This window comes from Diceros bicornis, chromosome 9 (assembly GCF_020826845.1).
Source record: "Diceros bicornis minor isolate mBicDic1 chromosome 9, mDicBic1.mat.cur, whole genome shotgun sequence".
Classification (NCBI taxonomy): Eukaryota; Metazoa; Chordata; class Mammalia; order Perissodactyla; family Rhinocerotidae; genus Diceros; species Diceros bicornis.
The window spans coordinates 25,632,406-25,644,870 of NC_080748.1; the positions used below are offsets into that span (position 1 = coordinate 25,632,406).

A 12,465-nucleotide genomic window follows, 5' to 3' on the forward strand; every position below is an offset into this window, starting at 1 on the left:
CAGAATGCAAGATTCAGTGTGACCACAAAACACATTAGGAATGACGTTCTTATAATAAAGTCACTGGGGTCAGTTTATGTAAGCTTAAAAAAAAAGTAAACGGGGGCTGGCCCAGTGGCCTATGGGTTAAGTTTGGCACACTCCACTTCAGTGGCCTGAGTTCAGTTCCTGGGCATGGACCTACACCACTCGTCAGTGGCCATGCTTTCGCAGCGGCCTATATACAAAAGAGAAGCAGACTGGCCACAGATGGTAGCTCAGGGCAAATCTTCCTCAAGCAAAAAGAGGAAGATTGGTGACAGATGTTAGCTCAGGGTGAAGCTTCCTCAGCAAAAAAAAAAAAAAAAAAGAAAAGTAAACAGCATTCCTGTTCTCTTTTTGATGAAATCTGACTTATAAACCCACAACAAGGTTCTAGATGAACTTTCTATAAGAAATTGAATGCTTGGAAAGGAGGGCAGAATTATGTCCAAGTGCCATATAAAAGAGAATGAAATATCCCTTATGTCAAAGTATACATGTATGTGATAATGAGAGCAAATTTCCCAGGGTTGCTTATATAATTATAGAATTATTGAATCACACGATTTCAGAGTTAGAAGAAATAATTCATGTCATCTATCACATCTCCCTGTTTTACATATAGGCAAGCTGAGGCACAATGAAGTTGAGTAGTTTGGCTAAGTCTCATGGCTTCTCAATTACCAAATAAAATCAATAAAATAATTTGCTTTCTTCTTATTATGCAATTCTAGGGGGTGAGGTAGAGGAGATCTGTGGCCACTAAACAGAGCTGACTGGAATAAACAAAGACTGATACCTTGGAACCTGGACATCACTGGGCCCTGTGCCCAGGAGCTGGCAATCTGGTGGGCGAGAATAGACTTATCACGAATGTGATGAGGTGATAGAGAAGACATCAGTTTCCCATCTTGATCATGAAAACAGAATTAGACAGTACGGATGGATCAATGCAGCTCTACTGGCAATAACAATATCACCTGCCAATTTTTGAGTTTCTAACAAGTGCCAGGTACTTAAATACAATCTCTTATTTAGTCATTGTAATGACCCTGCAAAGTTGGGTGGTTTCCTCATTTTACAGACACAACCTGGCCTTGGCAAGACGGCCCTTTTAGATTGGCTACCAAACAATACAGTCAGAACCATAGTGAGTACCCACAGGACAGTCATTTGACCAATGCCTGATGTTTTAAAATCTGATATTTGAAGCACGGAGAATCTAAAGGGATATAGAAGGGGTACAGAAGCAATAATACTATGACTTCTCTACAGTAAATACCTGCCTTTCAGAGTATCAGCCACTATTAAAGATCAAAACGTTGTCTTTACAAGGCCAGCATTACCCTGACATCAAAACCAGACAAAGATAGCACAAAAAAAGAAAACTACCGGCCAATATCCCTGATGAACAAAGATACAAAAATCCTCAACAAAAATATTAGCAAACTGACTTCAACAATACATTAAAAGGATCATACACCATGATCAAGTGGGATTTATTCCAGGGATGCAAAGATGGTTCAATATCCACAAATCACTGTGATACACCACATTAACAAAATGAAGGATAATAATCATATGATCATCTACATAGATGCAGAAAAAGCATTTGACAAAATTTAACATCCATTTATGATAAAAACTCTCAATAAATTGGGTATAGAGGGAATGTACCTCAATATAATAAAGGCCATATATGACAAACCCACAGCTAATATTATATGTTTAATGACACAGACATAACAAGATCTTCAGGAGTTTCTTCAAGAAGTCACATCTTTTAGTTTGTTTTTTTATTGAGGTAAAATTGGTACTTAACATTGTATAAGTTTCAGGTGTACAACATTATAATTTGATATTTGTAAACAATACAAAGTGATCATCACCATAAGTGTACTTACCATCCATCACCATACAGCTGATTTTGCCCATGTTGCCCACCCCGCAACCCTTTCCCCTCTAGTAACCATCAATCTGTTCTCTGTATTTATGAATTTGTTTTTGTTTTGTTTTGTTCGTTTGTTGTTTTTTAGATTACACGTCTAAGTGATATCAAATGGTATTTGTCTTTCTCTATCTGACTTATTTCACTTAGCATGATGTACTCAAGGTCTATCCATGTTGTTGCAAATGGCAAGATTGCCTTTTTTATGGCAGAGTAGTATTCCATTGTGTCTGTGTGCTCAATGATGAAAACCCAGATTTTTGTGTCATTCTCTATTTTTTCTTTTCTATTTCATGACCTTCTGCTTAGCTTAGGTTTCATTTGTTCTTCTCTTTCTGGTTTCTTGACATAGAAGTCAGGTCACTGATTTGAGACCTTTCTTCTCTTCTAACATAGGTGTTTAGTGCTATAAATTTCCCCTGAAGTACTGCTTTAGAAGTATTCCATAAATTCTGATATGTTGTGTCTTCATTTTCATTCAGTTTAAAATATTTTCTAATTTTTCTTTTGCTTTCTTCTTTGACCCATGGAGTATTTAGATGTAGGTTATTTAGCTTCCTAATATTTGGGGATTTTCCAGAGATCTTTCTGTTATTGACTGTAATACCTTGCATGACTTGAATTCTCCCAAATTTACTGAGACTTGTTTTATGGCCCAGAATATGGTCTACCTTGATAAATGTTATGGGTGCATTTGAAAAGAATGTATATTCTGCTTTAGTTGAAAGGAATGTTACACAGACATCAGTTAGAGAAAACTGGCTGTGTACTGTTCAAGTCTTTTATACCTTATCGATTTTCTATATACTTATTCTATCAATTATTGATGGTTTGATCAATTATTAGAGGAATATTAAAATTTCTGACTATAATTGTGGATGTGTCTATTTTTCCTCCTAAAGTTTCATCAGGTTTTACTTCATGTATTTCAAACTATGTTATTAAGTGCATAAACATTTAGGATTGCTATGCCCTCCTGAAGGATTGACCCCTTTATCATTATGAAATGATTTTCTTTATTCCTGGTAATATTCTTTGCTCTGAAATCTACTTTGACTAATATTAACACAGCCACTCCAACTTTCTCTTGACCAGTATTTGCATGGTATATCTTCTTCTATTCTTTTACTTTTAACCTATTTATGTCTTTATATTTAAAGAGTACTTCTTATGGGTAGTTTATATTTGGGTCTCCCTTTTCACTCAATCTGATGGTCCCTGCCTTTTAACTGACTTTAGACCATATATATTTAATGTAATTATTGATAACTTGTTAGGTTTAAATCTCTCATCTTGCTATTTGTTTTCTATTTTCCCAGGTGTCTTTTTTCCCTTTCCCTCTTACTTTTTTTTTGGGGGGGGGGGTTAATTGAGAACAATTTTATGATTCCATTATATCTCCTTAGTTGGCTTATTAGTTGTAACTTTTTGATTTGTTATTTTAATGGTTGCTTTAGGGCTAGTAGCATACATCTTTAACTTACAGTCTTCCTTCAAGTAATATTATACCACTTATGCACAGCATGAGAATCTTAAAATAGTATACTTCCATTTCTCCCCACCTCCTGGCCTTTGTGCTAATGTTGTCATAAATTTTAATTTTAAATATGTTATGAACATCAAGCTACTTTGTTATTAATTTTAGTTAAACAGCCAATTATTTTTTAAAGAGATTTAAATAATAAAAAAAATCTTATAGTAATCATGTCTGGTGTTCTTCATTCTTTTGTGTCGATCCCTACTTTCCTTTGCCATCATTTTCCTCCTTCCTGAAAGACTTCCTTTAACATTTCTTTTAGCGCAGGTCTGTGGGTGATAAGTTATTTCAGTTTTCATATATCTGAAAATATTTTTATTTCATCTCCATTTTTGAAATATATTTTCCCTGGGTGTAGAATTCTATGTTGGCAGTTTTTTTCTTTCAGTACTTTAAAGATGTTCCACTGATATCAAATCCATCTACCATTTCACTAATTTATTCTGTGTCTAACAATCTACCTACTGATTTTTTTATTTCAATGACTGTTTTTCATATCTAAAAGTTCTGTTTGATTCTTTTAAAAAATCTGGTTCTTTTTTTATATGCTTTTTATTTCCCCTGGTTTCTACACCTCCTTTGATTTCTTTAATGACTTAAAACATGGTACAGTCTCTTTCAGATTGCTGATCATTATCTAAGATTTTTGGCATTCTAACCCTCCAGTTTGTGATAGCTGATAACACTTATTCATAGTAGATTGATTCCTTTTTACTTTTGTAATTTTATTTTTATTATTATGAACTCATCTTAAGCAGGGATTGTTTTTGCTGTGGGACCTTTGTGTAATTTGTCTTGTTGAAAAGAGCTTTTGCATTTATTTCTAGCAGGTACCTACCCCAGGGGTGTCATTGGCCAAGGACCAATTTTTATGTTAAATTCTTAGGTTGAAGCTTCCAGCACCATATTATTGGTTTAAATTTGTAGTCCAAATCCAAAAGTTTTAGGTTGGGATTTTCATTTATCTGGGAGACTTTCTCCTCTATCCAGATTTGAGATCAGGAATAAATTTCCATGTAGTCTTCTGGGCCAATGAGTGGAGAGTTTTGGTCCTCTCCTCTTCATGCAATTATAGCCCTTTATGGATTTCACTTTTACATGGAAATCTCAGTTGCAATTTCCCATCTCACTCAGGCCTCATCTTCTGTCCCCAACTGAATGTTCATACAAAAGCTTCTAGCTATTAGTGGTTCTACTTATCTCCCCAGCAGGACAGCTGCAATGTCAGGTCATATGCATATCACTTAGTTTCAGTTTTAGTTTTCTGTTTGCTTCTGGCACATGGGACTCTTCCTTTTGTTTCTCTCATGAGCTTAGAATGAGCTTAGCTCTCATGAGCTTGTGTTTAAAAAAGCAACAAAAACAACAACAACAAAAAGTGTCATTTTACCATTATCTCTAGGTGTTTGTGGTAAAGGGTTTCTATAGTAGTCTAGTTATCAATTTTTAATAATCCCCTTATAGACAAAATGTAAATATGAGTTATATTTTGATACTGTTAAGATGTATATAAAACTGGTTGGATATAAGAGATCCAAAGAATAATGGCATATGAAGCATGGTTTTTAGCTACATGCTCATCATTTATGCATCTGTGAGGCCAACCATTACTTTTAACGAAGACTGTGGGATGACATATTTTATAATAATACATTTAAGGAAAACACAAAACTAAGTGGGAATTAATATATTTAATGACAACTGGGACTTCAAAATATCCTGATAAACTGAGATGATGAATAACAGAATGTGAAGTCTGGCATTTAGGCTAAAAAATTAAAAAAAAAAAAAAAAAAAAACAAGTTATACTTCAAAACTACAGGAGATATAGCCTAATAACAACTCAAGAGAGAACTCTTGAGGGGTTTGAGCTGAATGCCCCACATAAGTCACCACTGTAAAGTGGCTGCCAGAAAGTTCACTAGAAGAACAGTGCCTAGGAGAGGAAGGAAATATGATTTTGTACTTACCATATTACATGTGTGCATTAGTTATCTATTATATAACAAATTACCCCAAAACTTAGTGGCTTAAAACAGTAAACATTTATTATCTCAGAGTTTCTGTAGGTCAGAGACCTTGGTACAGCTTAGCTTCGTGCCTCTGCTGAAAGGTGTCTTTACAGAATGAAATCAAGGTGTGGGATGGAACTATGGTCCCATCTGAAAGCTTGACGGAGGGAGGATCTGCTTCCAAGCTCTCTCACGTTGTTGTTGACTGGATTCAGTTCCTCATAGGCTGTTTAACTGAGGGCTTCAGTTTCTTACTGGCTGTTCACATAGCCTCCCTCAGTTCCTCACCACATGGGCTTCTCCACAAGGCAGCTCACAACATGGTAGCTGGCTTCCATCAGAACAAGCAAGAGAGCAGGAGAGGGCAAGCAAGATGGAAGCCCTAGTCTCTTTTTAACCTAATCTGAGAAGTGACATCCATCAGTTGCCATATTTTAGACCCAGTCTACACTCAAGAGGAGGGGCATGAATACCAGGAGGCGAGGATCATTAGGAACCATCTTAGAGGCTGCCTACCACAACGTGTCACATTTTTAAATAGCCCCAAAGGTACACACGATATCCCAAGATCTGTGACCAAGATAATTAAAAAAAATTCTTTTAAAGAACAAAACCTCAGGTCATGTAAAGAAGGATGTAAATGTTTAGGCTAGAAACAAAAAGGGATAAAAAGAGAAGAGGACGAAGGAACAGCAGCGAGAACTTTCACGGCTGATTTACTGAAAAGCTGTCATGTATAAGAGAGACTGTACTTAGTTTCTGTAGCTCCAACGGGCTAAACAAAGATCAACAGAAGAACATTCTAGTACTTATCACACAACATTCTAATGGCCTGTTTACTTGTCTGTATCCTCCACATGATTACAAAGTGCTTATTAGCCGTTACTATACATGTCTTGTTCACTATTATAATCCTCAGTTATTGGAACACAGTAGTTAATAAATATTTGGTAAGTGATATGTGAAAAAAATTAAAGAATAAATCCATAGGGAAATGAATTTTGGCTCAAAATCTAGAAATAAAGAACTTAATGCTTAGAATTTTCCAAAATCAAGATGAGTTGCTATGTCTGCGGAGATATCAGAGGAGAGGCTGGATGATCATGCAGGATGAATGAGGTCAAGAGATCTGGATGAAATGACATCTAAGTGCTAAAAGGTCCACCTATAGTGTTCTAATCTCATGACACTGTTGGACTGCATAAAGAAATCCTTACCGAAAATTGCTCCTGATCTATACATGGGAATGGCCTACGGTATACTGTCCATGTTGTAAACACAACAGAACCATAATTCCTTCCCTTAGACAATATGAACACTCTGAGCCTTTTAAAACATTCAACCAAAATGAAACAAGCCCCATGTAAAGCAGCTCACTCCTAACACTGGCCCCACTCTCCGTGCCCGCTGCACTGTTTGGAGGCAGTGTGCTGCAGCAGGAAGACAAAGGACAAAGGCTGTGGGTTCTGGAGTCACACTGACCTGGTCTAGCTCTGCACTTTACCAGCTACAGGACCACAGGCACGTCACTCAGTCTCTTTGGGCCTCAGTTTCTTAATTTTGAAACTGGGATAACAGTCACCTCACAGGACTGCTCGGTTTTGCTCCCCCTGACCATTGTCAAGTAAGTCCTCTCTCGTGACAGTGGAAGCCATCAAGAAACATTTAGTCTAGGTAAATGAAAACAGTGCTCTCATTCCTACCTTGATAGTCTTTCACAGGAGTCATCTTGTTATAATCTTCTGATAAAATAAACTCCTGTAGGAGAGAAGAAAGATATTAAGCAAAAAGAAGTTCTCTAAGTGAATAATTACGTTTTGGTAAAACCAGACTGTATAAAGCAAACATCATCACAGAATTACATCTAACATTAGTATTTTGCCAATCAACTCAGCATTTTTGTACCTCTTTAAAAGTAACAATTATGATTATGATCCCATGCAATTATAATTTTTACCTTATAACTCTGAAGTTGATTTTTTTTTGTGATTATGTGTGAGAAGAAAACTAGATCAAGTTCTGATCCAAGGTCAATTCTGAAGATAAACCCAATTCAAATTACTTTTCTCTCAACAGTGCCACAGCTGAAAATTTGCAAGGCTTTGGCCAGTGAGCAAATGGATGGCAACCCTCTACTACAGAAATAAATTAGATATTTGGATTAAATTAAATTAGATATTAGGATTCTGTTTCCAATATCAGTAGCTTATTTCCCCTCACGACAAGCTTCTCAAGGCTGCATCTTACTCATCCCTGTATCTCTGCAGCACCTAGCACAGTGCCTTGGCACAGTAGATAATCAATAAATACTGATCAAACTGATAAGCGAAAGGTATCTCCCAAACTGATGAGATTAGTTTGAATGTCAAATTCACTAAAAAATATCAGTTTCTACGTAACTCTTTGTGAGGACACATAAAAGGTGAGTGTGTAAGTTTGTGTGTGTGTGTTGTGTGTGCTTCACCTGAACATCTACATATACAATGACCTCTATGTAGAAGCCAAAAAGGGTTTATAAGCCTCAGCCAGGTTTTGAGTTCTTTAGCTTTGTTCAAATGCAAAATATCCATATATTCTTAAAAAGTACGTTGTCAAACATAAGGAAAGCCGCAAAGCATAATAAATTGATACCTTCATCTGAGCTTAAAAACGAAACAATGAATCTTTTCAAAACATTTGGAGGCTTCCAGAATTCTTCCTTGATGACTTAAAGAAAGGTAGGTGGGAGGACAGATGCATAAAGTCCTTACTTGGTATCTAGGTATTTACTGAGTTCATATACTTAGTATAATTTTTTAGAAAAAAATAATTATTTCATTGTTTCTGTGATAAACGCCACACAGGTAATGTACGAAGTGATGTGAGAAAAGGTACACGGTAACCAAGTTCCTTTGAGTTATTCACTTTTCTACCCCATCCCTCCTTAAGAAAGTTATCTACAAGTGGATTTTCTTCACCATGATTTTCTCAGTAAAAACATCATTCAACTTGTCACTTTTTAAATTTGTATCATTATTCCTTCAAGGAGTGGCACTATATCCACTTCTCGTTTCGGAAGAGTTAGACTCACAATTATAGAGAGCAGACTAATTTTTAAAGAAGTCGTTTCCCCAAGGGAGCTTATAGTGTGGGTAAGGAGGCCACGCACATGTCTAAGCAACAATTCACTACCACCCTTAATCCCCGGCAAGGGTAGCTCGACACTGAGCCCCATACTTTAGAGCACCTCAAATTTCCTAACACACATGCAAAATAAATTTATCAAAGAGAATTGTTATTTAGGCAAATATTTACTGAGTTCATATAGTTCATATGTTTTTTTGCATTTACTGAAATGGTTCTCTAGGTTGGGCAAAAGGTACCTCGATTCCTTTTGGAAACAAGCAGGGTATAGAATAAAACCTGATGCAGACCTGCACTTAAAGAATTAACATATACACACACAATAAAATTACCAGTTTATTGCATTGGTAAACTTAATTTTTTGTTCGTTTTTTCCTATGAGAATAAAAACACACAATCATGGAGAAAATTTGGGAGATTTTGTCAGCATTTTCTTCATTATTATATTTTTGATCAAGGAACAATATGCTATTCTAAGAAATGCATGACAGATAAACATTAAAAGTCCCTTGTCGGGCCAGCCCCGTGGCTTAGCGGTTAAGTGTGCACGCTCTGCTGCTGGCGGCCCGGGTTCAGATCCCGCGCGCACAACGACACACTGCTTCTCCGGCCATGCTGAGGCCGCGTCCCACATACAGCAACTAGAAGAACGTGCAGCTATGACATACAACTATCTGCTGGGGCTTTGGGGGAAAAATAAATAAATAAATAAATAAAATTAAAAAGTCCCTTGTGATACCGTTTCTCAGAGATAACTATTATGGAAAGTATTATTGGAATAATATACAATAAAACATAATACTATTTGACAACACATTTTTTCTGTTAACAAAGCATGCATATCATTCCACATGAGTACAGGCTTACCAACTTGATTCTTTTTAATGACTGCCTAGGATGTATTGTAATGTTCTTCTATTGGTGAGTGTTTATATTGTTTCCAGTTTTCTTTATTAAAAAAATATTTCATTAAATGTATTGTATCTTTTTATATCTCTAGCAATATTTCAATAAAATAAAGTTCTAGAAGTAGAATTGTTGGATCAGAGGATATCACTATTCAAAATCTGATAGATATTGCCAAATTGACTTTTTAAAAGATTTTATCTATTAACACTCACAAACAATATAATATAAGTCTGACTGCAGCTTAGATTATTTCATTAGGACTGGCCAATCAAAGCTCAGAAGAAATTAGATTTAAAAATGTACACATTTTAAATTATTTTATCCATCTTTCTATCCTCCCTTCTTTATACATTCAAATGTCCACATATCTGTCATCCAAATTGTTATTTTTTTAATACTTCATTTTTTAGAGCAGTTTTAAATCCACAGCAAAATTGAGAGGAAGGTACAGAGATTTCTCATATACTCTCTACCCCTACACAGGGATATAGCCTCCCCCATTATGAACATCCCACACCAGAGTGGTACATTTGTTACAAATGATGTACAATGGTAATACTGTCAATTACATTGACAGATCATTATCACCCAAAGTCCATAGTTTACCCTAGGGTTCACTCTTGATGTTTTAAGTTCTCTGGATTTTGACAAACATGTATCCAACATTATAGTATCACACAGAGTATTTTCACTGCCCTAAAAATCCTCTGTGCTTTGTCTATTCATCTTTCTCTTCCTGCCTAACCCCTGGCACCACTGATCTTTTCACTGTCTCCAAAGTCTGTCATATAGTTACCATCATATAGTATGCAGCCTTTTCAAATTGGCTTCTTTTACTTAGTAATATGCATTTAAGTTTCCTACATGTCTTTTCATGGCTCGATAGCTCATTTCTTTTTAGCAGTGAATAATATTTCATTGACTGGATGTACCATCATTTATTTATCCATTCATGTACAGAAGGACATCTTGGTTGCTTCCAAGTTTTGGCAATTATCAATAGAGCTGCTATAAACATCTGTGTGCAGGTTTTTGTGTGGACACAGATTTCAACTCTTTTGGGTAAATCCCAAGGATTGCTGGGGGTTGTATGGTTAGAGCATGTTTAGTTTTGTAAGAACTGCCAAACTGTTTTCCAAATTGGTTGTACCATTTTGCATTTCCACTAGTAATGTAGGACAGTTCCTGTTGCTCCACAACCTTGCCAGCATTTGGTGTTGTGTTCTGGATTTTGGCCATTCTAATAGGTGTGTGGTGGTATCTCATTGTTTTAATTTGCATTTCCCTGATGACATATGACATGGAGCATCTTTTCATATGCTTATTTGCCAACTGTAGATCTTCTTTGGTGAGGAGTCTATTAAAGTCTTTGGCCGATTTTTAATCAGACCAGCTTTCTCCTATTGTTGAGTTTTAAGAGTTCTTTGTATATTTTAGTTAACAGGCCTTTTATCAGATGTATCTTTTGCAAAAATATTTTCTCTCAGTGTGTGGCTTGTCTTTTTATTCCCTTGATAGTGTGTTTTGCAGAGCAGAAATTTTTAATCTTAATGAAGCACAATTTATCAATTCTTGCTTTCATGGGTCTTTTTTGGTATTGTGTCTAAAAAGTCATTGCCAAACCCAAGGTCATGTAAATTTTCTCCTAAGTTATCTTCTAGGAGTTTTATAGTTTTGTGTTTTACATTTAGGTCTGTGATCCATTTTGAGTTAATTTTTGTGAAAGGTGTAGCGTCTGCGTCTGGAGTGATTTTTTTGCATGTGAATATCCAGTTGTTTCAGCACCGTTTAAAAGTCTATATTTTCTCTGTTGTACTGCCTTTGCTCCTCTGTCAAAGATCAGTTGACTATATTTATGGGGATCTATTTTGGGGCTCTCTATTCTGTTTCACTGATCTATTTGTCTGATTTTCCACCTATACCACACTGTCTTGATTACTGTAGCTTTATGGTAAGTCTTGAAGTTGGGTAGTGTCATTTCTCCGACTTTGTTCTTCTTCAATACTGTGTTGGCTATTCTGGGTCTGTTGCCTCGCTATATAAACTTTAGAATAAGTTCATTGATATCTACAAAATAACTTGCTGAGATTTTGACTGGGATTGCACTGAATCTATAGATCAAGTAGGGGAAAACTGATATCTTGACAATATTGACTCTCCCTATCCATGAACATGAAATATCTCTCCATTTATTTAGTTCTTTTTTTATTCCATTCATTGCAGTTTTGTAGTTTTCCTCATACAGATCTTGTACATATTTTGTTAGATTTACACCAAAGTACTTCATTTTTTTGGGTGCTGATGTAAATAGTATTGTCTTTTTAATTTCAAATTCCACTTGTTCACTGCTGGTATATACGAAACCATTGACTTTTGTGTATTAACCTTGTATCCTGCAACCTTGATATAATTGCTTATTAGTTTCAGATTTTTTTGTCAGTTCTCATAGATTTTTCTACATAGATGATCATATCATCTGCAAACACAGTTTTATTTCTCCCTTCCCAACCTGCATACCTATTATTTCCTTTTCTTGACTTATTGTATTAACTAGTACTTCCAGTACAATGTTGAAAAGGAATGATGAGGAGGTTATCCTTGCCTTGAACCTGATTTTAGTGGGAAAGCTTCTGGTTTCTCATCACATCAAATTGTTTTTAATGTTCACTGTAATAGATCAAACAATTCAATATGTATAAGGAAAAAGTTAGTAATTATCTCCGCCCTCTATCTCACTCCTTTGAGGAAACTAGTGTTAATAGTCTAGTATATCCTTCCACATCTTTTTTTTTCTTTACCCTTATATAAACATATACACGATTTTTTTTGTTTTGTTGCACAAAAATAGGATCATACTATAGACATTACTCTATAACTTGCTGTTTTCATTTATGATATGTCAGAACTATCTTTCC

At 35.6% G+C, this 12,465-nt stretch overlaps 1 protein-coding gene across 3 annotated transcripts in view; it reads right to left on the reverse strand.

The window, feature by feature from the left end:
- WDFY2 (WD repeat and FYVE domain containing 2) overlaps positions 1-12,465 on the reverse strand; it is a 182,924-nt gene that overhangs the window by 48,562 nt on the left and 121,897 nt on the right. For all 3 annotated transcript variants that reach the window (XM_058548108.1, XM_058548110.1, XM_058548109.1), the window contains exon 4: positions 7,222-7,276. In XM_058548108.1, the coding sequence (XP_058404091.1) occupies positions 7,222-7,276 (55 nt within the window). The remainder of the gene's footprint in view (positions 1-7,221; positions 7,277-12,465) is intronic.